The sequence below is a fragment of the Heterocephalus glaber genome, unplaced genomic scaffold (genome assembly GCF_053883595.1).
Source record: "Heterocephalus glaber isolate CG9 unplaced genomic scaffold, H.glaber_assembly_v1.0 deba00001773, whole genome shotgun sequence".
In the NCBI taxonomy this organism is placed as follows: Eukaryota; Metazoa; Chordata; class Mammalia; order Rodentia; family Bathyergidae; genus Heterocephalus; species Heterocephalus glaber.
This window is the reverse complement of record NW_028258463.1, coordinates 11,706,406-11,733,742: the sequence shown is the minus strand read 5'-3', so window position 1 is coordinate 11,733,742 and position 27,337 is coordinate 11,706,406. Positions and strand designations below refer to the sequence as shown.

Sequence of the window (27,337 nt, the reverse complement as noted above, 5' to 3'; positions counted from 1 at the left end):
TTCACACTGAAGATTCAGAGCAAGGGGCAAAATCTGTTCCAAGTTTTAAAATACATATAATTTAGTCCCACGTGATGGCGTGGCCATTATCAGGTGGAAGCCCTAGGTCGGGGCAGGGGAAGTGGACCAGCCCCACCCTGAGCACAGCACTGACCACAGTCACCTGCGTCCTGGGGACAGTGACTCTGGGCACTCGGTCTGCTGAGCTGGGCTCCCTGGACCCAGGGTGTCCACACCCCCAGGCTGTTGGTCTGGGCAATGCTGGCCCTGACGGGAACATGGCAACTGCCTCCCCAGGCCCCAGCTGACCCAGGTCTGTCACTGCAGCTGCTCCAATGGACAGCGGGAGGCCAAGCCCAGCCTCCGTCATAGCAGAAACACCAGCTCAGTAGAGGGCCAGACACCCACCCTGCTGCGGGTGGTGCTGCACACAGGGAGGGGGAGGCTGAGGCAGGAGCATCCCAAGGTCGAGGCCAGCCTGACAACCTCATCCGGTTGGAAATAAAGGGCTGGGGATGCAGCGTAGTGGTAGAGCTCCCTGAGTTCTATCCCCAGTGGTACCAAACCAAAGCTTCCCTCAGTGTGGGTGCTGGGCATGGCGCCAGGTCGGTCTGGGCCTGAGTTAAGACTGGGGCAAGATGGGGGGTCACCTGGCTTAGCAGCCCCAACAGCCCTGTGAGCAGCGTCTACAGGGCACATTCACGAGTGCCTCTCGGCAAGGCCTCGCGTCCGGCACACAGTCATCCAGTACTGCAGGGCTTGCTGACCTGGGGAGGGGCACCAGACCCCCCCAGTGTCCCCAGGGGCAGCTGTCAGCTCTGCGGGGTAGCGGGGGCCACTGCCTGGCAAGACAAGCTGAGGAGAAACCCAAGAAAGTTCTGGGGTGGGGGTGCGAGGTTGGCTTTCTGCTGGGCAGGGTGGCTGGGACACAAAACCCCTTCACTGAAGCCCATGGTGGCAGGGGACACACAGGAGATGAAACACGAGCTGTGGCACCCCTCGGGATGTTTCAAAAGGAAACAGGCCAGGGGTTTGGCTCAGTGGTTCCGCCTGCCTTGCAAGTGCAAGGTCCTGAGTTTGATGCCCAGTATAGGACACACTAGGCACTCAGCAGCACCAGCCTGCAGTGCCCTGCAAGGCCTCGGTGACTCAAGGCCACGTGGCAGGTGCCGGGATTGGCTCCGGGATTCTCCGCCACACCCCCAGGGTGCAGACCCAGCAGCCCCTCAGCCTGACCCCGGCCAGCATCCCAACCTCTGATAAAGATAGACACAGGAAGCCGTTCTCATTTCTTTAAGAAAATAAATATTTCTGGGAGGAGATGGACAAGGACAGGAGGGCTGGGAGGGAGCAGGCGGATGCCACGGGGGTTCCCTCCCCCCCGCTGCCTCTCCAGGAGGCGACACAGGGTGACCCCAAGTCCCTGACGTAGGTGAGGGCTGCAGTTCCAGCCATGCCGGGCTCCGCTCTGCGGGACTGCACAGTCAGGGCTCAGGGCGCCGTCAGGGCCTCAGCGCCGCCGGAAGGCTCGAGAGATCCTCCAGGCGTTGGGCTCCTCATAGCGGTTGTACAGGGGCTCCAGGCGCTGCTGCTTCTTCTGCTTGCTGAGCTTGGTGGGGTCAGAGACCTTGAAGAAGGCGGGCGCGAACTCCACCAGCCAGCGCGGGTCAATGGTGGTGACCTCCCTCATGTACTCCTTCGTGGTCAGCACCAGCTCGTGGTACACCACCCTGCGGGACGGCACAGCACAGCACGGCACAGCACAGCCGCTCAGCTCCGCCCGGCCTGCCCGCCCCCCGACCCCGGCTGTGGATGACAGCCTCACCCAGCCGTGCAGCCTGGGGCTCGGGACACAGGGCTCCAGGACAGAGCCTGTCACGCCTTCTCTGATCCCAGTTTCTCGTTCAGAGTTCTGGGGTCCTAAAGGACCCCAAATACCAAGGAGATTCGGGCAAGGCCCCAACCCTTCTACCATGGGAGCACACTGAGTTCAAGTCATTTTTACACTGGAGTTCTAAGTGCCTGATTTTTCTGTTTTGTTTCTGAGATGGGGTCTCCCCAGGCAGTTCAGGCTGGCCTAGAACTTGCCTGGATTCTCCTATCTCGGGCCCTACATGCCAGGAGGACAGGTGTGCGCCACCATGCCCAGCTCAAGAGCCCCGCGTTCCCCTAAGTGCTGCTCTAACACGCTTTGGATCGCCTCACTAACAGGCTTAGTCGGCCCTTCCTCTGCCCCATGGCGCTCTCTCCTGAAAAGCTTCATACTGCACCCCATCCGGCCTCTGCTGCTCCGGGAACAGCAACCCCAGACACAGGGCCGGACCCCCCACCCCGGGCTGCCACCTACCACTCAGGCTGCCGGTTGAAGAGGGCGCTGGAGGGGTGGATGTAGACCACCTGCTGGTCGATGAGCGTTCGGTAGCCCTCCTGCGGGTCCTTCTTGGCTGCGTTGCGGAAGAAGCCACTGCAGATGGCCTTTTGCACGCGCACTGTGGACTTGCCGCATGACACCACGTCCAGCTTGTGCCTGGCAGGCGAGAGTCGCAGGCGGAGACATAAGCCACTTACCCCGGGGAGGACGGCACCAGGCCACTGCCTCGAAGTCCCCACAGTGGTCACCAGCGCCTGCCGTTCAGCCCTGAGGACACCACAGCTCCACACAGTGGGTGCAACCAGCCGCCAGGCGTGTAATCCTAGGCCCAGTGTTCTAGGGGGTCTGCTTGGTCTTGGGGCTTTTTGTGTTTGTTGAGACAGGGTCTGGCTATGCAGCCCAGGCTGGCCTTGAATGCAATGCGATCCTCCTGCCTCAGCCTCCCAAGAGCTGGTATGACAGGCATGCGCCACCATGCCTGGCTTCTAGAGGCTGTAAACAACCAGCACTGCACCCCCTTTTAGGAATTTTCTGCAGCTGCACTGTCATCTGGGAGGAGCACGAAGGCAGGAGCCCATGGCCTGCCATGCCACCCGGGGGTCCCACACCAGCCCAGGACCACCCCCACCTGTCCATGATGCCCAGCATCTGCTTCCGGATGTCCTGCGCCCGGCGCAGGGAGCGGGCCTGGATGAAGTTCTCGTAGCACCAGGGGTTGGAGAACTTGTTGTTCTTCCAGGAGTTGTACACGGCCAGCAGCGTGAGGTGGTCGCCCTCCGTCTGGTGGAACTTGGCTTTCTTCTGGTCAGCGAGGGCTTGTTTGTCCTGCCGAATAGGGGTGGTGGTCACCTCCTGCTCATCTCCCGGCCACAGCGGCTGCCCGCGCCCCTGCCGCCCGCGGTCCCTGGTCACCTTGGGCCTGTAGAAGACGTTCTGCACAGACAGCATGGACACGATGGTCAGCATCTCCTCGCTGCAGCCCAGGTGCACCGACATGATGAGCATCTTGCACAGCATCGGCTCGAGTGGGAACTCTGCCATCTGTGATGGGGCGCAGGCTCTCAGGGGCAGCCACACCCACACTGCGGGCCCAGGCTGCCGGGGACAGAGCCTGGCCCACACCCAGCTCCCCGCCCCGTACAGGAAATGGCTCCCGGTGATGGCAGAGAATGGGACCCGTGCTGGGGGCGAGCACCTAGGGCCCCGCAGCCCTGGCCCGGCCAGGCCACTGCCCTCACCCTGCGGCCCAGGCGGGTGAGCAGCCCCTCATCGTCCAGGGCCCCCAGTGTGTAGAGCTGCTCCATGGCCGTGATGAGGGTCTCCATCGGGGGGGCGTCCATGAAGTCGAAGGACAGCAGGTCGTTGATGCCCATGGCCTGGGAGGGGACCGAGCAGGTCAGGGGTGACACGGGGTCCCACGGCTCCTTGCCGTCTCATCTGCACTCAGGAAGGCGCCAGCAGGGGCACAGATCCCCGCACTGAGCCCCTCGAAACTCAACACCCTAGAGAGCCAGTCCCTGCCAGGCGCACTGGTGCACACCTGCCATCCCAACCCTCAGGAGGCTGAGGCAGGAAGGTCGCAGAGTTGGAGGCCAGCCTAGGCTGTACAGAAAGCATGTCCTTGCTCATGGTTTGAAAATGGGCCAAGGACTGAACTAAACATCTCTCCCAAGAAGGGGGACAAATGTCCACCGAGCACTGGTGAGCAGGGAAGCGCAGCTCAAACCACAGTAAGGGCTGGAGGTATGGCTCGGGGAGGCGCATCCCCAGCGCCGAGCGCGGTGCCGGCAGGTCACACCTTCAAGGAAGCTCGAGCCGGAACAGAACAGAACCAAGCTGCGGGGAGGAGATGGGGGGCCTCCCACTGCTGGAAGGAACCTGACACCAGGGCCGCCTCGGAGAGCAGCTGAAGAGGTGAGCGCAGGCCCGCCCGCCACTGCGCCCCTCGGCCTGCGCCCCTCGGCCTGCGCCCCAGATCCGCACCGCGGCTCACAGCACAGTTCTCACCAAGGCCAGAAGGTGGCGCCAGCCCACGACTGCCAGCAAGGGCCAGGAGCGTGCAGCGCGTGCCCAGTGGGCCGGGGTCGCAGCCCCACTGTCCCGGCGCTAGCAGTGAGCGGTCCACCCGAGCGGACCGCAGACAGACAGTGGGGCACACGGCCTGGCCTCCGCGCTCGGCGGCGCCACACCACGGGGGCTGCGGACGGCGCACGCACCGGGGACAGAGCGCGGGCCGCGGAGCTCGCGGGCAAGCAGTGCGCCCACCGCCGGCGGGTGCCCCGGGGTAGCGAGGCCAGGGGGCGTGGGCCGGCGTGAGGGGAGGATCCCGACCACAGCGCCTGGCTCAGCTCCGCTGGGCGCTCCCGACAGCGCGCCTACCTCCCCCAGGAGCAGACTCCGATCTGGATGCTGAGCTGGACGCTGAGCCCTGAGGGGAGTCCAGTCTGGCACCGCCTGTTTTCCTAATTTCCTTCTTTTAAATGCTAATGAAACCTTAACGCAACCAAGTGTCCTGCTGCTTATTGGAAAGGAGACACGCCCACTGCAGACACAGCGACCTGGGGACAGTCTCTGGAGGGGACGCACAGCCGCTGGGACCAGGGCAGCGCCCGCCAGCTACCTTGAGGGACAGCACGGTGCTGGCCAGGTTGGTCCTCTGGATCTCGGGCACGTTGGTGGTCAGCATCTCGTCACGGTAGGCGCGCTCCGTGTACAGCCGGTAGCACTTCCCAGGGCCTGTGCGACCCGCCCTGCCCGCGCGCTGCTTTGCCTGGGCCTGAGGACACACAGGGACGAGACCATCGGACACTGCGCAATGGCACCGCTGCCCTTCCTAGGGGCCTCTGCACACCGCACCGCAGTGTGGGCTGCGCCGGCCCTGAGGTGCCCTGCGGGTGAGCCCTGCGCTCCTCAGACTCCCAGTGCTCAGCGCAGCTCTTGGGTTCTGCTAACATCAGGAAGGCGAACTGCATGACAAGGGAAACTGCACTTCCTGCTGGGCTGGCGGGAGGGGAGGGGAGCAGGAGAGGTGACCGCGGGGGACCCGCTCCGCACACCCGCAGCCCTGCAGGCGCACGCAAGAGCCAGGCTGCCCTGCACACTCTCGGGAGGGCAGTCTCCTCCGTCCTCAGCCACACAGGCCGGTGAGAGACGAACGACATCAGCGTAGGTGAAGACACCAGGACCCTGCCCGGGACCCTGTTAGCTGCTACTGTGATGTGAGTCAAAATGAACATGGTTTGCAGTTTTTACAGACGGTCAACACGAACTGGGTGTGGTGGCACACACTGGCAATCCCAGCACTCGGAGACTGAGGCAGGAGAGTCTCCAGGAGCTGGGACACCAGCCTTGGGTACACAGTGAGTTCAAGGCCAGCTTGAACCACATAACGAAAGCCTGTCTCCAAAAATGAAAAACAGGGCCAGGGATGTAGCTCAGTGGTTCTGCCACCTGCCTCACAAGTGCAAGGTCCCAAGTTCGATCCCGGTACCAAAAAACGCCACAAAAACCCAACACACTGTAAAGTAAATAAATAAATAGCTCAGTTCTATCCCCAGTTCAAGAAAGAGATGGAGGAATACCAGTCTGTTGAAAAGATTAAAACAATATATAAAAGTACAAGGAAGTCAGGTGTGGTGGCACACACCTATAATCCCAGCACTCAGGAGGCTGAGGCAGGAAGATCACTGTGAGTTCAAGTCCAGCCTGGGCCACATAATGAGTTTAACGGTAGCCTGAACTACACAGCAATACCCAGTCTCAAAAAAACCCCTCAAAGGGCCAGGGATTTAGGTCAGTGATTCTGGCGCCTGCCTCGAAAGCACAAGGTCCCGAGTTCGGATCCCGGTACCAAAAACAAAAAAACAAAACAAAACAAAAAAACCTCAAAAAATAGTACAAAGAAAACAATGCCTATCAGGCTGGGGATGGTGACTCATACTTGTAAGCCCAGCTACCTGGGAGGCTACGACAGGAGGACTGCAAGTTTGAGGACAGCTTAGGCAATTTAATGAGACCCTGTTCAAAAATTAAAAGGGCTGGAGGTGCAGCTCAGAGGGAGAGCACCCTGGTTCAACTCCCACTACCAAAGAACAAAAAAGTTCACGCACCAGCACAGAGCCCAGCACAGAGCCCAGCACAGCCCAGCGAATCTCAGCTCCGCGCCCCACCCAGGCATATCACACACTCACCACAGCCCGCCACAAGCACACTGTGCTAAAACGTGACCACTTGTCATTGCTTGGTCAGTGCTGGGACTGAACTCGGTGCCTTGACACTAGCTACGCCACATCCCTTTCTTACCTTTTAACTCTGACACAGGGTCTCCCTAAGTCACTGAGCTGCCCACCCAGGCTGGGCTTTAACTTGCAATCTTCCTGCCTCAGCCTCCCGGAGTGCTGGGACAACAGCTGTCCGGCACCTCACCCAGCTCATGCCGTGTGTTTTTAAACAAAAACCGGGGCATACCAGTCACAGTATTCGGTGGTTCACTTTTCCACATAACCCAGCACAGGACACACACGCAGCACTGGACAGACACACCCACACCGGCAGCTCAGGCCAAGCCGCCCTGCACTGCAGCGTGCTCTCTTCTTCGCTCAGGGAGGAGGGGCCCCTGGCGGGTAAACAGCACAGACTCCGCCTCCTGACTCCCACACACCCCAGAGAGGGACAGTCGGCCTACAAGGATGAGCGCTGGTGCCAAACTGCCCCTAAAAAAGTGATCCCGTCACTCACTCTGTTTTTTTACTCACTTCTTAATCTAATTTAAGCAGGAAACTATCTCATCATCACTAAAGGGCCACATTCATCTCATGAATCACTATGGATCACTGCTAACTCAGACACATGGGTAAGCAGAGTTCTTTAAAAACACGTTCCAGCCAGGCATGGTGGCGCACGCCTGTAATCTCACCACTTGGGAGGCTGAGGCAGGAGGGCTGCTGGGAGTTTGAGGCCAGGCTGGGCTACACAGTGAGACCCTGTCTTAAAAAACAAAAAATGTTCCTCCTACCTAAAGCAGGCCATCTAGGATGCTAGGACTCAATATTTTGAAGTTCCAATTGCACAGAACGTGGTAGTGTCGAAACGCTGACTACAGAGGAGCACTGTGCAGCCGTCGCTCACCCGGCTCGTGTGTGCGTGCAGAGGCGGCGGGCACCCGCAGGCCGTACCTGGGAGATGGGCGTCACCACCAGCTGGTCGATGCCAGTCTTGGAGTTGTAGACCTTCTGCTTCACGAAGCCGGGGTCCACCACGTAGTAGATGCCGTCGATGGTCAGCGAGGTCTCCGCGATGTTGGTGGCAATCACGACCTGTAGGCGAGGCACAGGGGAGTGGGTGGGAGACACCTGCCCGTGGGGCCAGCTGGGCAGGCAGACCCCGGAGTGGCGGAACGGACAAGGCGGCCATGCGGGCCACTTCTGGCTGGCGTGAGTGCCGCGGCCCTGCCCGGAGCCAGCACTGCAGGTGTCACCTGGGAAAGCGGCTCCTGGCGTCTCACACCCGCACAGTGACATTTCCTTCCCCAGTGAGACCGGGCTGCAAAGCAGTCGTCACGGCGGTCGTACGCGGGGAGCGAGAGCCGAGTGCGGGCCCCGGCTCAGGAAACACAATCCGGGGCTCAGGGCTCCCAGGAGCCGGTTGGCCTGTGAGCTGGCCCACAGACCACGCCTCACCTGGCCGCCTGCCCACTCGGCCTCCCCAAGACCTGGGGCGGGTTCAGCAGGAGCTGGGGATGCCTGAGGCCCTGGGACGAGGGACACGGCCTCTGGGCAGCTCAGCGGCCCTCGGCTCCCTGGGACTTGGCTGCATCTCGGCAGGAAGCTTCAGAACCACTCGGCCCCCAAGGAAGCCCCAGGCTGGAGTGGCCAGAGCTACGCACACCACCAGGTGCCGGCGCCTGACACTTGGCCTGTACTGTGCATGCCATCTTTGTTTCTTTTGTAAAAAGTTTTTGGTTTTTTGAGATAGAATCTTGCTATGTAGTTCAGCTGGCCTTGACCTCACAGCGATCCTCCTGCCTCAGCCTCCCAAGTGCTGGGGCCACAGCGTATGCCACCACACCCGGGCTGCCTTCACTATGTTCTCCACTGAGGACGTTCCGTGCCCATGGGCCCCCTCATCTGTCTGTAGCCGCTTGAGCTGCTTCCACTCTAGAGTTGTCAAGAATAACAGCACTGCGAACACTGGTTTCCTTGAGTGTGTTGTTCGGTCCTGGGAATTGAACCCAGGGCCGTCACACTGACCTACAGCCCCAGCCATTTTTCATTTTTCATTTTGAGCCAGGGTCTCACTTAGTTGCACAGGCTGGGCTGGGACTTGCAATCCTCCTGCCTCAGCCTCCCAGAGCACAGAAAGGACAGGCGTGCGCCACCTCACCTGACTTGGTTTACAGGTTTTTGCATATGTACACGCGCGCACACACACACACACGCGCGCACACACACACACACAGGCTTCCATCTCCCATGGCTGTGTTCCTAGGAGTGGAGACAGATGGCTTCAGGTAGCAAAGGCCCTGGGACGGGACCTGCAGTGGGGCAGGGTGCAGGGCAAGCGCCTCCTCCGGCCCCCCCTGCGTTCTCTGGGGAATTGGGGGTTGGACTCAGCTACACCCTCAGCCCTTTTCATTTTTTGTTTCGTTTTGGTATCTTTGGTACCGGGGATCAAAGCGGGTCCTTGCGCTTGCACAGCAGGTGGAGAAACCGCTGAGCTAAACCCCTGGCCCTCAGCCCTTTTTACTTTTGAGAGAGGCTCTTTCCATGTGACCCACGCAGAGCTGGAACTTGCAACCCTCCTGCCTCAGCCTCCCAGGATGCTGGCCGGCTACTCCTGCTTTCCCACCCATGGGCCTGCACCGGGGCTGCCACAGTATGAAGGCCACGTGTCCGCTCCTCCTCACTGACCCAGTTGCAGGTTTTCTGTCAGGGCAGCGGAAGGCAGACAGAGACACAGGTGTGAGATGGCATCTGAGTCCTCCACAGCTGCACACACTTGCACTCAGCTCCGACCCCGGAGCACACGGCTGGCTCCTGCAGAACCGGCTCCAGCCCTCAGGGCCACTCTTGCTGTCACAGGACTCAGAGAACTACCCTGGCCCGTGGGGGACGCTTGCCTTCTCCTGCTGCCTCGTCACAGCTGAAAAGTCTGGCAGAGCAGGGTGTGGGGGTGCACTCCTGTCACCCCAGCACTCAAGAGGCTGAGGCAGGAGGACCGCTGAGAGTTCGAGGTCACCTTGGGCTACGTACTGAGACCCTGTCTCAAAAAAATAAAACGGGGCCAGGGATTTAGCTCAGTGGTTTCGCCACCTGCTGCGTAAGCGCAAGCACCTGAGTTCAATGCCCGGTACCAAAAAATAAAAATAAAACCAAGCTGGGCCGGGGCTCACAGGACATTTGTCCAAGTGTGAGGCGGCGGATGAGCTCCCCGGAGCTATTCGGTGTAACCTGAAAAGTGTGACAAGAACAGGGAGCGGAGGAAGAGAAGCCACAGCCACACCCTTCCCTGTGCACCCGGGCAGCCCGGGTGCCACACATCTGGCAAACCACGGGCGTGGGGGTGTGGAGCAGCTCGGCCTTACCTTCCTGCTGCCTGGGGGGGCCGGGTCGAAGATGCGGGTCTGCATCTCGCTGGGCAGGGCAGAGTACACGGGCAGGATGATCAGCTCGGGGACGTCAGGGCCCAGCGACTTCATCCTCTCGTACAGGATCTCGCAGGCCGTGTCGATCTCCTCCTGCCCGGTCAGGAAGACCAGGATGTCACCTAGGAGAGCGCGGAGTGGGGCCTGAGCCTGCTGCCGGGGCTCAAACTCCGGGCTGCACACGTGGAAGGTAGGCATGCTGCCCAGGCCTCACTCCATCCTGTGTTTTCTTTAGGAGATAGTTTTCCTATGCTGGCCCCAAATATCTGGGCTCAACTGATCCTGCTTCAGCCTCCCAAGCAGCTTGGACTGCAGCACTGGCTTGTGCAGGCTTTACACCAGGCATGCGGCAATATTAACAGACTCGCAAACGACAGAAAGTGCACATTCACGTTCTGACCTCTAAATACACCAAGGCGTTGTCTGCCTACGTGTGAGGAGCTGCAGTCAAACCCTGAACACCACTTTGTGTATTTTTCAACAACACTTCAAAGACGCAGCCTGAGCCTCAGAGACCTGGACTTCAAAGGAAAGGTACTTTCCCGCCAGGCGCGGGGTGCTCATCTGCCACCCCAGCACTCCAGGAGGCCGAGCGCCCAGCCTGTGCAACACGGTGACTGAGTGGGCCTGAGCAGACAGCTCAGCGTGAAGCCCTGCACTCAGCCCCGGGCACCGCAAGAACTAAATTCGAAACTTGAGGGTCAGCAGAAGACGCCCCCAGGAAGATCCGGCCCAGGAGGTGGCGCCCCACCTGGCGGCTCGGTGAGGTGGATCTGCATGACGGTGATCAGGCTGGCATCCAGGTAGTCGGTCTCGGGCTCCTTGGTGTACAGGATCTCCACGGGGTAGGTGCGGCCCGGGATGGTGAAGATGGGGGCCTCGTAGAAGTACTGGGAGAACTTCACCGCATCCAGCGTGGCCGAGGTGACGATCAGCTTCATGTCCTGCCGCTTCTGCACCGTCTGCAGGGAGCGCGGGCGGCTTGGGGACGAGGACCTCCCGGGGCAGAGGGACCCCAGTCTTCCTCCAGCCAGCTGCTTCTCCCCGGGTCTGAACCCAGGGCCCAGCCACGCTAGGCCAGCCCTCGGCCACTGGCCACACCCCAGCCCAGAAGCGAGCTCCTGACGGGAGGAAGGGGCAAAAGGCCCATTACCTTCTTCAGCAGCCCGAAGAGCACGTCAGTGTGGATCGTCCGTTCGTGCGCCTCGTCCAGCATGATGATGGCATACTGCGTCAGGTCGGGGTCGATCAGGCACTCGCGCAGCAGCATGCCATCCGTCATGTACTTGATGACGGTCTCGGGGCTGGTACAGTCCTCGAACCGGATGGTGTAGCCCACCTGGAGTGGCACAGATGCGTGGGGCTCAGACACAACTTTCTCTGTGCAGGCACATTCCGGCAAGGCTTCAACCACAATCCCTATCTGGTTTTGGAGATGAGGTCTCCCTGTGTAGCGCAGGCTGGCCTCAGACTCTCGGTCAGCCTCCTGCCTCAGCCTCCCAAGTGCTGGGACTGCAAGCGTCCACCACCTCGGTCAGCCTTGAACCATCGTCTTAATACACAAGTTTTACCCTGACGTGGACGGACGGCTGCGTCGTGACACTGCCCCCCAGGAGAAGCCTGAAGAGGCCAAGCTCCCACCTGACGGCTAAGGGCAGGGCCTCCCAGCAGCCTCCCACCTCCTACCTCCTGCCCCAGGCAGCAGCCGAACTCCTCGGACACCCGCTTGGCCACGGACATGGCAGCCACGCGCCGGGGCTGGGTGCAGCCGATCTTGCCCCGGGACGTGTAGCCGGCCTCGGCCAGGTACTGGGTGATCTGCGTGGTCTTCCCGGACCCGGTCTCGCCAATGACGATGAGGATCTGGTTGTCGTGGACGGCCTGAAGGTGTAGGAGATCCGGGTCACGCACAGCTGCTGCGGACTCGGGAGAGGGCCAAGGGCCGGGCCTCAACAGCAAGTACCAAGGTAGAAAACAGTTCCCTATGTGCCACTCCCAGATCTCTGGACCTCTCCCCGAAGTTATTTCTCACTTCCACGCTACTTTAACGGCAAAGGGTTATAACCGAGCAACAAGACTATTCCAATGAGCGCCTCCACCCCCAAAGGAAGGCAGCTGTGCTCGCCTGGACAGCTCCATGCCGCTGCAGAAAGGGGTCCCGGGAGCAGGTGTGTGGCCTGGCCAATGGGCCAGAAGCAGCCTGCGAAGCACCGTCCTCGCCTGCGGGGCCACTGGCCCAGCCTCCCCGTTTTAGCTTCTGACCACAGCTGCGGGCCTTGCGCCCCAACACCGCCCACCTGGAGCGGCGCGGGCTCCCCAGTTCAAACACATTTTTCTCTCAGGAGAAAGAGCGCAACCCACCAACCAGCCTTGGCAGCCGCAGCCGCTCCCACCTGCACCAGCTGCCCCTTGAGCCTGTAGATGGGCAGCCCCTCCCGCTGCTCCACAATAGACAGCTGCGTCTTCTTGCCGTAAGATGCCTTGTTACCCCCAAACGCGTGCTTCTTCCACTCGGGGATGTCGCTGGGCATCACCCCGATCCCCCGCATGTTGGCCGCAATCTGCCTGCCCTCGGCTGGAAGGAGATGGCACTGAGTCCGGTCGAGCCCCATGGGCAGCCCCTCGGCAGCCTGGCCCCAACCCGTGGCTCTCGGGGGCCCCGGGGCTGGCACACTGGTGGCCCGGAGCGGACAGCAGGCGCTGAGAGGGCTCCCGGGCTTGGGGCTCCTGAGGGCCTCTGCAGAGAGGGTCACTTGCCGCGTCCCCGCTTGGTGCCCCCCTCAGTGGTCCACTGTGCAACCAGCATTACTGCTCCTAGAACATTTTTACCGCCAGAAAGGAAGCAGCTCCTCCACCTGCCGGGCCCCTGGCAACCTCCAGTCCCTTCTGTCTCTTGGGCCGCCCCAGCCACATAATACACCGTGGTGTCAGTATCTGGCTTAAGGTTTTCAGGGTTAACCCGGAGATGGGGCTGGCGGTGCACGCCTGTGACCACAGCACAGAAGGAGGTTGAGGCAGGAGGTGTGCAAATTCTGGCCCTGCCAGGGCAACTTAGCGAGACCTTGTCTCTAAATAAGAAGTGAAAAAGGGCTGGGGCTGCAGCTCAGTGGTACAGCACCCCTGGGTAGTCAACCCTGGAACTCATGTGAGAAACAAAAACACAGTTTAGGGGCCCTCTGGGATACGAAATGAATCACACCTTCGGCGGCCAAAGCCCTGGGAAAGGGAGCCGACGCGGAGGGGAGGGTGCGGAGGAAAACCCACTCAGCGAGGGCTACAGCCTCCAACGGTAGCCGCCGACGCAGCAACCTTGGCCTGCAGCCTGCACTCCTGGCTCCTCTGTCCTCCCCACCTCGGAACAAGCCCGAACTGCACCGCCCGCCACAGGGTCCTGGCCACCATCCTGCAGGCCAGGCCCCCACCCTTCCTGTCCCCACTCCTGCACGTGCCCTCCCCAGCACTATCGGAGCACACTCCATGAGCTTCCGGCGGCTCCGGTTAAAGGCTCATCTCCACCTGAGCTGTGAGGCTCAGCAGAGCCTTCTCACCTGCATCGCTCACGACTGCATCCCCAGCAGCTAACGTCACTCAGGGAGTCTTGTGCAAAGGAGGCTTTAAAGCGATAGGATTTTTTTTTGCAGTACTGCACTGGGGACCAAATGCAGGATTTTTGCCCTGAGCTACATCTCAGTCTTTTATTTTTCATTTTGACCCAGAATCTTGTTTCGTTCCCCAGGCTGGGCTTGAACTCATGATCCTCCTGCCTCAGCCTCCTACAGGGCAGGGATTACAAGCATCCACCACTATGCCTTTGTGTTATCTTTAGAGTAAAAGAAAAAACTGGGGGCGCTTTAGACAAGGTCTCACTGTGTAGCCCAGGCTGGCCTTGAACTCACAGCAGTCCTCCTGCCTCAGTGCTGGGACTACAGGTGTATGACATGACATCCGACTTTAGAATAAAATTTTTTGTTATTCAGAAAATCAAAATTAAGCCAACCTATGATTTGGCCAGGGTCAGTGAACAGTTGTGTGTTGTTTCCAATGTCTATATACAAAGCGAAACTAGCCAACACACTCTGATGGAGAGGGGAAACTGAGGCTCGAGTCCAGTGTGCAACCCCGAGGGCTCAGCACCCCACAGCCCACCCCTCGGGTCCTACCATCAGGCAGGGGGTCGACCCAGTGCTTGTTGAGGCCCATGGGGATGGAGTCCATCTCGGCCTCCCGCTGCGCCTGCTTCAGCTCCCGCCGCTCCTTGGCCAGCGCGCTCTGCATCATGGCGGCCTGGGACAGGGAGCCATCCGGGTTCTGTGGGGGGAGAGGTGGCATCACTCACGTCCTCGGGAGCCCCGGCCACGGCAGAGCAAAGCTCACCTCAGCACAGGGCCACGCAGCAGAGACAGACACGGAGACACCGCTGAGGAGCGGAGCACAGAGGACGGAACCAGGGGGTCAGGAGGTGACAGGACACCCTTCAGTGCCTGAGGCGGGGACTAAGGCCAATGTGGCACCGCTCAGGCCTAAATGTGGCTAGCACAGGCAAAGCAGCCAGACGCAGTCTGTCCCCTGCGGGGGGAGGCCGGCAGGCCGAGGGTGCTGCAAGCTCCGGCCCTGCCTGAGCTACTCAGCAGTGAGACCGAGACGCCTCAGACACAGACAGAAAGGGCTGGGGATGGAGCTCGAGCTCATGCGCAGGCCCCGGGTTCAATCCCCACTGCCACAAAACAGGTGGGCCGTGCTTCCTGAGGGGTGACTCAATCTCCTCACTGCTGGCAGCACCGCAGAGGGCCAGGAGAGGCCGCAGCGCCCTCCCCAGCCACAGGCCCCCAGCCGCTCCTAGCCCGCCCTCCACGCCACCGAGGCGGCTTCTGCCAGGCTGGGCCCCTTCCCCGACACCGTGAGCTACAGGACCGCTGCCCTCCGGCCTCACCTTGACGATCTTGATGGGACTCATGTCCATGCTCTGCTTTGTGTGGCCCCGCAGGAACGGGGGCTCCTCCTCTACCAGCTCGATCTCCAGGTCCTCATCTGAGTGCGGAAGGAAGAGAGGGAGGGAGAGGGAGGGAGAGGGGGGGAGAGAGGGGGGGAGAGGGGGGGAGAGGGGGGGAGGGGGGGAGAGGGGGGAGAGGGGGGGAGGGGGGGGAGGGGGGGAAGGGGGAGGGGGGGAGGGGGAGAGGGGGAGAGGGGGAGGGGGAGGGAGAGGGAGGGAGGGAGAGGGGGGGAGAGGGGGGGAGAGGGAGGGAGAGGGAGGGAGAGGGGAGGGAGAGGGAGGGAGGGGGGAGGGGGGGAGGGAGGGAGGGGGGGAGGGGGGGAGGGGGAGGGGGGGGGAGAGGGAGGGGGAGGGAGGGAGGGGGAGGGAGGGGGGGGGGAGGGAGAGGGAGGGGAGGAGAGGGAGGGAGGGAGGGGGGAGGGGGGAGAGGGAGGGAGGGGGGGGAGAGGGGGGGAGAGGGAGGGAGAGGGGAGAGGGGGGGAGAGGGAGGGGAGAGGGAGGGGGAGGGGGAGGGAGGGGAGGGAGGGGGAGGGAGGGGGAGGGGGGAGAGGGGGGGGAGGGGGGAGAGGGGGGAGAGGGGGGGAGGGGGGGGGGAGGGGGGGAGGGGGGGGAGAGGGGGAGAGGGGGGGAGAGGGGGGGAGAGGGAGAGGCTTCACTTTCTCAGAAAATGGATTCCAGTGAGCGCTAACGAACTTCACCCACAGAGGCTTCTGACATGGAGGTAAAGTGAAGGGACTCGAACCCGAGACTGCCCTCCTCCCCAGCCCAGGCGACGCCCGGGCATCTGTGCCCGAGTCAGGGCCGCTGTGGAGGGAACCTCAGCCCGTGGACAGACACTTGTGGTCTGACAGCCCGCGTGGCGTTTAGGCGCGCCACCCCGCTTTGTCTGGGAGTAAGTCTTGACCCACAGTGGAGGGGCAAAAAACTGTCTTCAAAATTAGTCAGAAGCCAGGCGTGGTGGGCAGAAGGGGGGACTGCTGTGAGACTGAGGCCTACACCACTGAGCAACACTGTCTCAGGACGGAGAACGGAAAAGGACTGGCGCGAGGCTCAGTGCGAAGGTCCTGCCTTCAACCCCAGCACAGGCAAAAAGAAAAACAGAGGCCTGCGGTTGCCCCCGGGAAGAGAGAACGATTCGGTTGGAGGGGACGCACTGGTCACGCCCACCGCTGCTGGCAGAGGGACGCAGCGGGCGCTCCCTTAATGCTACAGAAACGGAGGTGCCTTTCTAGGGCCCATTTTACAGTTTTAAGAACCCACGGCCGGGCTGAACTGGCCGCCGTGTAGAGCCGTGACTGAGTTATCTGGGCAGACCCGGGGCCCGCAGGACGATTACTGGGACTCAAGGTCAGACTCGTTCCTCAAGTGCAGCTCTGGGACTCCCTATGTCCTGGAAACTCGGGCAGCAAGTGTGACAAGCAGCTGGCACACCAGCGAGCTTCCTGCTGCCCTCCAGAGCCCACAGGGCTGGGACACGGCCGCAGCCTGCCCCTCGCCCACCCTCTCCCGAGAGCTCGTCTCGGCCAGGCGCTACCTTCCTCGTCGTCCACCTTCGGGAGGATGCCAGTCTCCTCGTCGAAGTCTGGAAACTCCTCTTTGGAGAGGACATTGGCCGCAATCATCTAAGCCAAAGGACAGAGGCAACACTGTCACTCGCTGGGGGTGGACTCTGCTGTCGGGGGCGTCAGCCAGAGGCTCCTGCGGGAGCCCAGGACGTCACTCGTCCCCTCCTGGGCCCGCAGGTCCCCCTGGCAGTCACCGGCCACAGCTCCCTGCACTTCGGCCTCCAGCACCGTGTCCAGCCCTGCCCCGGACTCGGCACCATCCTAGCAGCCCGGCAGGAAGCTGTGCTCGGCTTGCTGCGCCTCTAACATTTCCCAAGAACGATGAAAATAGCAGCAAGGACTGAAATGGCAACTGCCACGCTCTGGGCGCAACACCACGCCCTCCAGAGGCCGCAGCCAGAGTCCCCGGGGCCACCGCTCCTCCCGGCCACGCTGCAGCGAGGTGGCTGCGACCACGACCGGCTGACCTGCTTGATCTCCCACTTCTCGGGGTCCGAGATGCGCGTGAGGCGCTTCCGCTCCAGCGAGTCGTCCTCCACCTCAGGGGCGCTGACGAGCGACAGGTGGCTGGGCCTGTCCGGGTTCCGCATGGAGGTCTCCTCGCTGGTCTCCCCCACCAGGTTCCGCCGCCGATTTGGGTTCAGGTCCTCTCCGCTCTCCTGATCCACGTCCTGGGCAGGGAGCAGGGTGCCAGGCTCCTGCGCTGCCCCTCACGCGCTCCGGCCACCCTGCGCCCCACGACGCCGCACCCACCTTCATGCTCAGGCTGGTCTTGGTCCCGGTGAAGGACAGCACTTTGACCTTCACCCGCTGGCCTTTGCTCACCACGTCCGCCACGTTTGCCACGCGGCCCTCGCGCCGCAGCTCGGAGATGTGCACCAGGCCTTCCCACCGCTTCCTGGGGAGAGGTGGACACAGTTGGGCGCTGGGCACTCCTGCCCAGGCCACCTGGAGCAGGATAGGAGCGTGGTCTCAGCAAGAGGCAGAGCGGCTGGGGCATGGCGCCTGGCCAGCATGGGGCGCTCTGGCTCCGTACAGGAGGGGAGGAAGGGAAAAGCAGCAGAAAAGGAGAGGGAGCTGGGGACTTAGCACAGTGGTTCCACCGCCTGCCTCGTAAGTGCAAGGTTGCGAGTTCCATCCCCAGTACGAAAAAGGAAAAGGAGGGCCGGGGATTTAGCTCAGTGGTTTCACCGCCTGCTGCGCAAGCGCAAGGACCCGAGTTCAATCCCCGGCACCAAAAAAAAGGAAAAGGAGAGGGAAAGGGAAAAGTCGTCATTTCACAAGAAGGAAGCCAAACAATGCAAAAGGACCCACATCCCCACCCTTGCAAAGGAAGGGGGCTGGCTGGGGGGCAAAGACACAAACTCTCGGCTGTCTGACCAGCCCCGGGCAGGGCTCCTGAAGGCCCTCAAGGAAGGGCTAAGTGCTCCGGGACATTTCGAAAGCAAGGGCGCCAGGGGTGGCACAGGCCTGCACCCTCGGAGGCCGAGGCAGCGAGACTGAAAGTTTGAGTCCTGCCCGGGGAACTTGGCAAGAGTCTGCCTCAAAGCCTCAAATGGAAGAATGAAAAGGGGCCGGGGATGCAGCTCAGTGCAAAGGCCCTGGGTTCGATCCCAGCATGGAAAACAGAAGAGTCAATTTCTAAGAGCCTGACATGGCGGATCACTGAACACATGCACCAGTTCCGCAGCAGGAAAACTGCGGTGACAGAGGCGCGTCACCGGCTCCTACCTCAGCCCCTCCAGCTGCACGAAGCACCCGAACTGCATGATGCTGGTGACCTTGCCATTGTAGATGTCGCCCAGGGCCGGCTCCTCAGGCGGTGGGCGATCCACGTGCTTGTCCCGCCACCTGGCCAGGCCCCTCTCCCCGTCCTTGTCCCGGGGGTCCTTCCGGTCCTTGGGGGGGCTCTGGCTCCTGCTCCTCGACCGGTATCTGGACTTCCCTTTGCTCCGCTCCTGGGCCCGGGACTGGGGCCGCGAGCCAGCCGGGTGTCTGCGCCTGTGCTCTCGCTCTCGGACTCGCTCTCTGACTCGCTCTCTGTCCCGCTCCCGCTCCCGGCTCCGGCTCCGGCTCCGCTTTTTCTTCTTCATCCTGTCCCTAATAAATCAACAAGGACCTGTTTGAAAAAGAAGCCAGCCGGATCTCAGGGTTGCATCCCTGCGTGCGCAGCGAGGCGCTGTCCACGTGGCAGGCTGAGGCGGTGACATCCAGCGACCCAGACGCCCCTGAGCCTGGAGGCCCTGCCCGACTGCTCCCTTCTCAGCACTTCACCCTCACTGCACCAACACACATGGGGAGCTCGCGCACAGCCGCCCAGACGCTGAAGCCTCTTCCCCCACTCTGTCGGGCCCGGTCCACGAATCGGCCCTCACGGCGCCCTAAAGTTCCGAGGACAGAACTCTGCGACACACCGTTGCTCCATGTCTCTCTGCTTCTCCTGGCCCATGGCGCTGGGCATCAGGGCCTCCAGCTCTGTGAGGACGTCCACAGCGACCTTCACATCGTCCTCGTCCAGCATGGTCTGCAGGGCAGAGGGGGGTGCGCAAGAATTAGCACTCAGGGGCTGGGGATTTGGCTCAGTGGTTCCACTGCCTGCCTCACAAGTGCAAGGTCCTGAGTTCCATCCCCAGTACCAAAAAAAAAGAATCAGCACCCGGGACAGCTGCGCTGACAGGCCCAGTCCACCACTTTTGTGACAGAGGCAGAAGACCACAAGGATTTCCAACAGGGCAGAGCCTCTCGAGGGTGATTTCTACCCAGGCAGAGCCGCTCCCTTACAACCCTCCGAAAGGCAACCACGGGAGTCAGTAGGGGCGCCCCTGCTCTGCGCCCGCCCCAGCCCCGCCTTGGGACTCCTGCGGTCCTGCACCTGCGTCCGTCCGTGGCGACGACCAGGCCGACCCGCCGAGCATCCTCTGTGCAGGCTGTGACATCGCGCCCCGCACAGCACCGCGGGCCACGACCGCGCCACAGGGACGGCGCATCTCGTGCTGCGACCCAGGGACGGCGACGGACGTGCAAGACGTGTGTAAGTCAGGTGCAAACACTACACCGCCTTTCCCCTTTGCTTTTTTTTGCTTTTTGTTCTTTCCAAACAAGCTGGGTGGCCCAGCTGGCCTCAGCCCCCTCCCGAGTGCTGGGGAGACAGGTGCCCACCACGCCCAGCCTCCAGGGCACCCTGCGGGTCCGGGCCACCGTGCTGCTGTCTCTCATCACTCATCTCTCCCCGCCAGCGTCCCGCCCCACTCCAGTGCCAGGCACCACGGGCAGCGCTGGGTGACAAGTGCTACTCAACAGATGCCTGGTGCAATCAAGCTGAAAAACAGAAACGCCTCAGAAGTCAGGCCCCTAACCTGTCCTGGGACCAAAAACAATCTCATCTCACACATCAGGCCCTGCCCCAGCCTGCGCTGCTTCATCTAACGCCCGTCACTGCTTTCCGCTCCCAGCCCTGCCCTCCTCGTCCTCAGCGTTGTCCCATACAGTGTGTGTTCGGGGGGCGACCACTCGCCTTCCCTTGGAAAAACAACCTCAAAGCAACATCACAGCAGGTGCGGGGCACACGCCTGTGATGCCAGCACTCGGGAGGCTGAGGCAGGACTGCCACAAGTTCAAGGCCAGCATGGGCTACACAGCAAGTCCCTGTCTCAAATACATTCATACATAAGTCACAAATCTCTACAGAGACAGAGTGGGTAGGCCGAGCCCCCACCCCTGCAGAGCAGAGCACTCGTACCCGGACAGCTGGGTTGTCAGGCTGGCAGAGCCCCGGGAACAGCTCCTTCAGCTTCTCCTTCTCGGTCTTGGGCTTAACAACGGGGTCTGATTCCACCAAGGAGCAGGAAGCAGGAGAGAGCGTGAAAGAGTTAAAAACATATACTCAATATGACTGCTTAACAAGATAACTTCAATGAGATTGTGTTTTGCTACATAACGGATGTGTGATTACTACAAGTGTAACTTAATTTTGCAAACACGCTGACCACTCAGCTCTCAGCAAACTTCCTTGGCCTAGTATTCTTTAGCTTCATCTTAACACCGTAATCCCAGCAATCTGGGAGACTGAGGCAGGAGATTACAAGTTTGAGCCCAGCCTGGGCAACTCAACAACTAGCTGAGACCCTGTCTCAAAATAAAAAAGGACTGGGGATGCCTCTCAGAGCAAATGCCTTGGGTTCAATCCTCAGTGCCACCAGAAAAAAAAAAAATTCAGTTTTGTCCTAAGTCCCTTGAAAATGTTCACCAAACGCTTCCTTGCTCAGCAAGCCCAGGGTGCCCGGGACAAGCGCTCTGGGTCTGAGCCCGGCCCAGGCACGCTTACCTTTGCTCATGGATGGCTTTGCCGGGGGCCGCATGGTCTGGATGAGACGCAGCAGGTTGCTGACCAGGGAATCCTGCAGGAGAAAGAGCGTGAAGACTGCGGCCCAGCGGGGGTCTTCGGGGAGGGAGCTGCTGGGCGGTTCAGCTAAGCGTGGAGCTGAGCCCGGAGGGAGCTCCGCACAAAGCTGAGCCGCTGAGCCCCGGGGAAGTCGCCACTCCTTTCCCACCGTTCAGAACCAGCTCTGAAACCTCTAAACCTCCACTCTTACTGACCTCCCAACTACAGAACCAGAACGTGAGCACTGCAGACGTCCTCGGGAGGGGTCACAGGAAACCCGGTTCTCCCAACCCTGCTTCGGGGTAGGAGAACATGCACTCGTGGGGCTGTGAACTGGTACCCACAGGCCGGCCCCTTCCTTCCTCTGAATCCTATCTGAAATCCTAGCAATTAATTCAAGAGCACCATTAAAAGAAAAAAAGAAGCCAAAATAAACTTGTCCTTTTGAAAGAAAGAAGGAAGGAAGGAAAGAAAGAGAACGGATGAGTCTGCAGATAAACATACCGTGAATTCTGCACCATTTTTGACTAGGGAAGCCTTAAAAGTCTCAAAGGTGGTATTCTTCTCAGTGAGACTTATCACAAATTCAGCTGCAGACAAAGAAAAGGAATTAAGCATGCAGACTTGGGTAAGAAATTGGTTCCAAGTCTGTTGAAACAAAATCATCGTGTTATGCACAGTCATAAACACCCCAGGCCGCAGTCGAGGGAGGGGAAAGCCCTGGCCAGCCAGCCGCGGTCACACAGGGCCCCGGGTCTCCCAGCTGCCCGAGCTGGGAGAAAGGCAGAGAAGACGCTGCCACGGAGCGGCTCCGCCTCAGGTTACAGCCCCTCTTCCCTCAGCCGATCAGAGCAGTGCGCGCAGACTTGGAGGTGACAGCAGGCCAAGGCGCCAGGGCACAACATGCGCACAGCAGGACCTGTCCTGCAGTCTCGGCAAGGTCACACCTGAACTTTTCAATGACTTTACTTTCATTCTAACCCTCAAAAGTGCACAAATCACACAGCAGACCTGGAAGACTAGTACTTCCCTTCCAATTCTGGGCTGAGATTTGCCTTTACCGGGCCGGGGAATCAGCTCAGTGGTGCGGCCTGCCTCGAGATTTGCCTTTACTTGTTTTTCAGCCCTGGGGATTGAGCCAAAGGCCTGGACCGAGCTAGGCCGGCCAATCTCCAGCCCTGCCTTCCTCCCTCGATGACAGCACCGGGAAGCCCAATGCCATCAGGCTGTCAGGACACAGCTCATGCACAAGGCAATCACACGGCCAGCAGTAAGCGAGGCTTCTGAGCACCGTGCTGAGTGCTTGACCGGGTTCTCCCCACACAACACTCCTAAGCGGGGGCCAATATCGTTCTGCTCTCAGGGCCTTAGACACCGTCCTACCCAGCAGTCACCGAGGCAAGATTGCAATCTGGGCATCCAGCTTCTGCCATGTTCTTTAGAGAAAGGCGGAGGCTTGTAAACAGCTCAAAACTGCTAACCTACACAATACGACTTCTATGTTGGATTCTGAAGTCCCCTGGAGCTTCTCCTTATCCTCTTTGTGGGAGGCTATTACTAGGTCCTCCCGGTGGAGACCCTTGTTGGTGATAGTCATAGCAATCCTGCTGATCTTATAATTTGGCCCATGTATTAACTGTTTCTCTGGCTTTGTCTCCTCCAGACGCAAAGCTATAGGCTACCAAGATGACAATGCCTGGCACTGTCGAGGGCCTTTAGATAGACTCTCTGGAGAGTAACTCTGACTGCTGATGACCACTACGACCCTCTTCAGCTGGAAGCAGCCAGGACGGTCTTTGCCCTGTGCCCCCTCACAGCAGTTAGGGGTACTTCTTCACAGCAGGGAATGCTGCAGAGAGGTAAGTTAATTAGATATCTTATGTGCAGTTAGATGGGACCGGCCCTGCAGGAGCCAACACAGCAAGGAACCAACATGGAGAACAACTGAGGCACATTCACTGGTTAGCATTATAAAAAGGAAAAGAAGTACTACTTCCCCTAGAGATAGATAGCAGTGATTGATGTTGTAAATGGGAAATTCCTTGTATGTGACTTGTCTCCCCATTTGATCCCCATTTAATCAATGTTACCTGGGTGACTGTACTTGTACTTTTTTTTTTTTGGTACCAGAGATTGAGCTTGGGATCTTGCACTTGCAAGGCAGGTGGCAGAACCACTAAGCTAAATCCCCGGCCCCTGTACTTGTAATCTTATTGGTTGGTCATGGTTTTGTCCCACCTCATGCCCACCTTGTAAATTTCCATTGGGTCTTACAGTTTTGTCCCACTTTGTACCCGCATCACCACATGGCTTTGCTGTATAAAACATCTTAAAACGTGCGGTGGGCAGGCAACCCACTTTCCGGTGCCCCTCTGTCTCTCTTAGGCAGATGCTTTCTTTCTCCCAATAAACTTTTTCTACTCTTAACCTCCGTGGCTCCTAGAATTCATTCTTTGATTTTAGAGAACACGAACTCACATTCCAGATATCTAGAAGGTTTGGGAAATACATCTTTTCCCCCTATATCACTATGACAGATAGATCTTTATATAGAATTCAAAACTCAATAAACCAGCAACATGCAGGTTTTTTCCCACAGACCCATAGGCATAATTACATAATACTTTCAAAACATCTGCTGAAAAATCATTAGGATGCAAAAAGAAGTATGAAATATCTCTAAACAAAAATACTTATGCTTTTATTAATTTATTAATGTGTGTTTGGAGTGCATGATGTTCCCATTCGCCTTAGGGAGTAGGTATGTGTACTTAACATATCCTTATTCTTTTCATTACCCTCTCCCTCCCTCCACACCCACCACCCTCTGCATCTAGGTGCTCTTTCCTCTTTTTTTTTGCTACTGGGGATCAAACTCGGGTCCTTGCACTTGCAAGGCAGGCGGCGGAACCACTGAGCTACATCCCTGGCCCTCTTTCCTCATTTTCATGATCATTACTATTATTGTTTACTTCGTGTTTGTGACATATAAATATTACATTCTTTGTGGGTAGTTGGCACATGTACATGACACATCTTAAATATTTCTTACACGCCCTTCCCTTTCCCCGACCCTTGGCCTCTTGGTCCAGTTCCTATGTGCCAAAGTTCTGTCTCCCTCTTTCTTCCTGTATGTCCATCAACAGATGAACGGACAAAGAAACGATGGTATCTATACATAATGAGATACTACTTGGCTATAAAGAATAAATTCAAGACTTTTATAGGAAATGGGTACAGTCTGAAAACATGCTAAGTGAAACAGAGGAAGGCAGGGCCGGGGATGTAGCTCAGTGGTTCTGCTCCCTGCCTGCCTCGCAAGCTCAAGGACCCAAGTTCGATCCCCGGTACCAAAAAAAAAGGCATAGAGAAAGGTGGAGGGGAAACTAAGTTGCACGGCGTTTGCTCACCCAGCCATGCACAGAGAGCTCAGCCCACACTCACTGCCACCAAGTGTGCTCAACAAGCCTCGGGTCTCAGACTTTTGGGTTGGGATGCTCAGCCTTAGGAGACAGGCCCATCCAGGCCAAAGGCAAGCGAAAAGTGAACGGTAAATTACATTGGTTTCGGGGCGTTTTGTTAGGTGCTGCATGGTCAGTGGAGAAGCTATCCCACTTCACACACTGAGGAAAACAGCTTCAGAGAAAGTAAGGGCGGGCGGGACCTCGGCTTGGGCCGAGGAGAGATGGGACTGCTCGGGATTCGGGAGGGGCAGAGGAGAGCGGCGGAACCCAAGCCTTGTAGGATGGCACATGGTTTGGACGTCAGGACAGAAGGCGCGGGGCCTCAGCTACCTCCCCAATGTGGCGCTCAGCACTGCGTAGCAACGGCTTTGTGGTGCACCAAGGCTGGCCATGCAAGGCCATCCAGATGTCTCCTTCGAAGACTGGCAAGCTCGGCCAGGCCAAGGCCCACGCGGTTGGTACTGAGCCCTTTCCTGGGAGGAAATGTGAAGATGTCTGCCCATCAGCTCATAATATGGATATCCTGAACCTCAAAAGGAATGATTTCCGGGGGACTGGCATTCAGGATGGGTACCTACCACTGCCCCAGGACAGCAGGGAGGTGCAAGAGGACCTTCGTCTGCCTGAGGGGGACCTTGGCAAGGAGACTGAGCAGAAGTATGACTGGACTGTGGGGTGTGGTGGCACACGCCTGTAATCCCAGCACCACCCGGGAGGCAGAGGTGGGGGGATTCCCACAAGTTCGAGGCCAGCCTGAGCTACATAATGATTTCAGGGCCAGCCTGAACTATAAACTGAGACCACGGTAAACCAAGGCCATGGTAAAATAACTGGCTCCTAGGGTGGCGCCCAGCGGCAGCAGTGATCCTCAGCCTGCCCAGGCTCCTCCCTCAGCCTGGCCGCACTCTAGCTGGGCCCTTGGCTGGACTCCTCCTCCGCAATTTATCTGAGTTTGGTTTTGGTCCCCCACCCACTCAATCTGTCAGGGCCCCTGCCCTTCACCGAGCTCCCTTGGCTAGGAGGGAGGGAGCCATGGCCTTGGTGACGCTGCCTCCTCTTCTCCCTCCCACGAGGGCCCCAGTGGAGGAGAAGGCCTGGATGCTGCTTGGAGTTGAGTTTTGTTTCTTTGGTTTTAATGCAATTTTTTAAAAATTCAATTTGGAATCAGAACACAGGAGGTTCTGGTAAACGGTCCTTGTGCCCTTTTCCCTATTCGTCCACGATCTGGTCCCCGGTTCCCCATAGCTCTTTACCCCGACACCAGCCCCACAGACTGGGGACCAGCTCTCTCCCCTGCCTGTGTCTCTCCCTGTGCCCCTTTAGATGGGGAGGGAAGAGAAACGGGGAAGGGATGTGCCCCCTCCTCAGGCACCTGGGAGACCCTGCCCCCATGGGCTTCACCCTTTCCTGCGGGCTCTCTCCCTGACACATTTGTTAAAATCAAACCTGAGGTCTGGGGATTTAGCTCAGTGGTTCTGCTGCCTGCCTGGCAAGTGCAAGGTCCCGGAGTTCTATCCTCAGTACCAAAAAAAAAAGGATAAAATCAAACCTGAATAAAACTACAAGTTTAATATAAAAAAGTACTGTATACCTAAAATGTACCAATAAAAAAAAATTTTTTGTTTTTGGTTTGTTGAGGCAGGGTCTCCCTTTGTAGTTCAGGCTGGCCCTGAACTCACTATGTAGCCCATGCTGGCCTCGAACTCACAGCGATCCTCCTGCCTCAGCCTCCCGAGTGCTGGGATTACAGGCGTGGGCCACTAGCCCGGCTCAATAAAAGAATTCAAGGAAAAAAAACCCCAAAAGTAAAGACCTTCCCCGAGATTACATAGCTAACCTCCCTAGCCTTTGGTGCAGCAGCTCTAATCCCAGCGCTCTGGGAGGCTGAGGCAGGAGAATGACGAATGCAAGTCCTGCCTGAATAACTTGGCCAGACCCTGTCTCAAAATAAAACTTGGAAAAAGGGCTGGGGACGTAGCGTTGGGTTCAATCCTCAGAACTAAAAAAATTGAAAAAAAACAAAACCGAACCTTCCTAACCCCTCCTCCCTGCTTTGGAGGCGCTAGGGGTCCCACGCCGCTCTACCCCTGCCCAGCTACCCCAGCTTTCCATCGGCTGACTGAGAGGACAGCAGCAGACGCCCCGCCTGCGACCCCGTGTGACAGTGGACATCAAGTGCCCTCCGAGCGTCCGGCCCCGATCCCGGCCAGTCCCTGTCACCTCCTCAAGGGACCCCAGCCTGCAGCCTTGGCCCCGGTCCTTGCCTTTCTGGCTTCTCAGAGCTCCCCCGGGAAGGGCTGATCCAGTACCAGTGTCTGAGAATCGCGATCGCAGACCCCAAGCAAAGCTGACCGCGACCCCACGTAGGGCGACGGCGAAGCCAAACGACAGCAAGAGCGCCGGCCGCGGTCTCCGGCGCAGGAGACCGACAGACGCCAACCACAGCCACTGCCACCCTCACCGTTACCGTGCGGCGGCGGCGCCCCCGAACTCTAACCCAAGGCCCGCTCGGACTCACCTAGATCCTTGTCGTTGATCCCTAAGTGGTTGTCCAGCTCGGTGCAAACCTTGGACACCAAGGACAGATACTCGAGTTTGGCGAGCTCCTCCGCGGGGCCCGGCTCCGAAGCCCCAAGCGCTCCTACAGGGGTCAGGGCCACCGCCATGGCTGCGTTTCCCCAGCCAGCTCCAGGCCTGGCCAAACTCTCGCTTTGACTTCCGGGTCGGCGGGCGCCTCTTTTGTTCACTGCGCAAGAAAACTTCCGGAACCTGGTTTCCGCGAAAGGATGGATCATAGAGATGAGCCCAGAAGTGCGTATAGAAAGGATAACATGAGTGGGTAACTCTGAGCGCTGCATGGCGCGCCCTCTATCGACGAGAGAACTCTCCCGCCCGCGAGCCCGGAAACGCTCCCTCTAGGCGCA

At 59.2% G+C, this 27,337-nt stretch overlaps 1 protein-coding gene across 2 annotated transcripts; it reads right to left on the bottom strand.

Moving 5' to 3' along the window:
* Positions 1 to 1,278: 1,278 nt before the first annotated feature.
* Positions 1,279 to 27,159, bottom strand: Dhx8 (DEAH-box helicase 8). Of its 2 annotated transcripts, XM_004859279.3 has the most exons (23): positions 26,932 to 27,159; positions 21,454 to 21,539; positions 20,893 to 20,965; positions 20,308 to 20,393; positions 18,983 to 19,092; positions 18,300 to 18,668; positions 17,322 to 17,466; positions 17,036 to 17,239; positions 16,538 to 16,625; positions 14,944 to 15,041; positions 14,174 to 14,321; positions 12,407 to 12,588; positions 11,700 to 11,894; positions 11,167 to 11,352; positions 10,765 to 10,975; positions 9,954 to 10,135; positions 7,546 to 7,686; positions 4,992 to 5,147; positions 3,610 to 3,747; positions 3,284 to 3,412; positions 3,000 to 3,196; positions 2,348 to 2,527; positions 1,279 to 1,730 (listed from the first exon to the last, which is right to left on the bottom strand). In XM_004859279.3, exons 1-23 carry the CDS (start codon positions 27,077 to 27,079, stop codon positions 1,511 to 1,513), a joined length of 3,672 nt encoding a protein of 1,223 aa, XP_004859336.1. In that variant the 5' UTR covers positions 27,080 to 27,159; the 3' UTR covers positions 1,279 to 1,510. The 2 variants fall into 2 exon arrangements, with proteins under 2 accessions (XP_004859336.1, XP_004859337.1); XM_004859280.4 differs by lacking the exons at positions 20,308 to 20,393; positions 20,893 to 20,965; positions 21,454 to 21,539; positions 26,932 to 27,159 and having other exon boundaries at positions 18,300 to 18,687; positions 18,983 to 19,098.
* Positions 27,160 to 27,337: the final 178 nt, after the last annotated feature.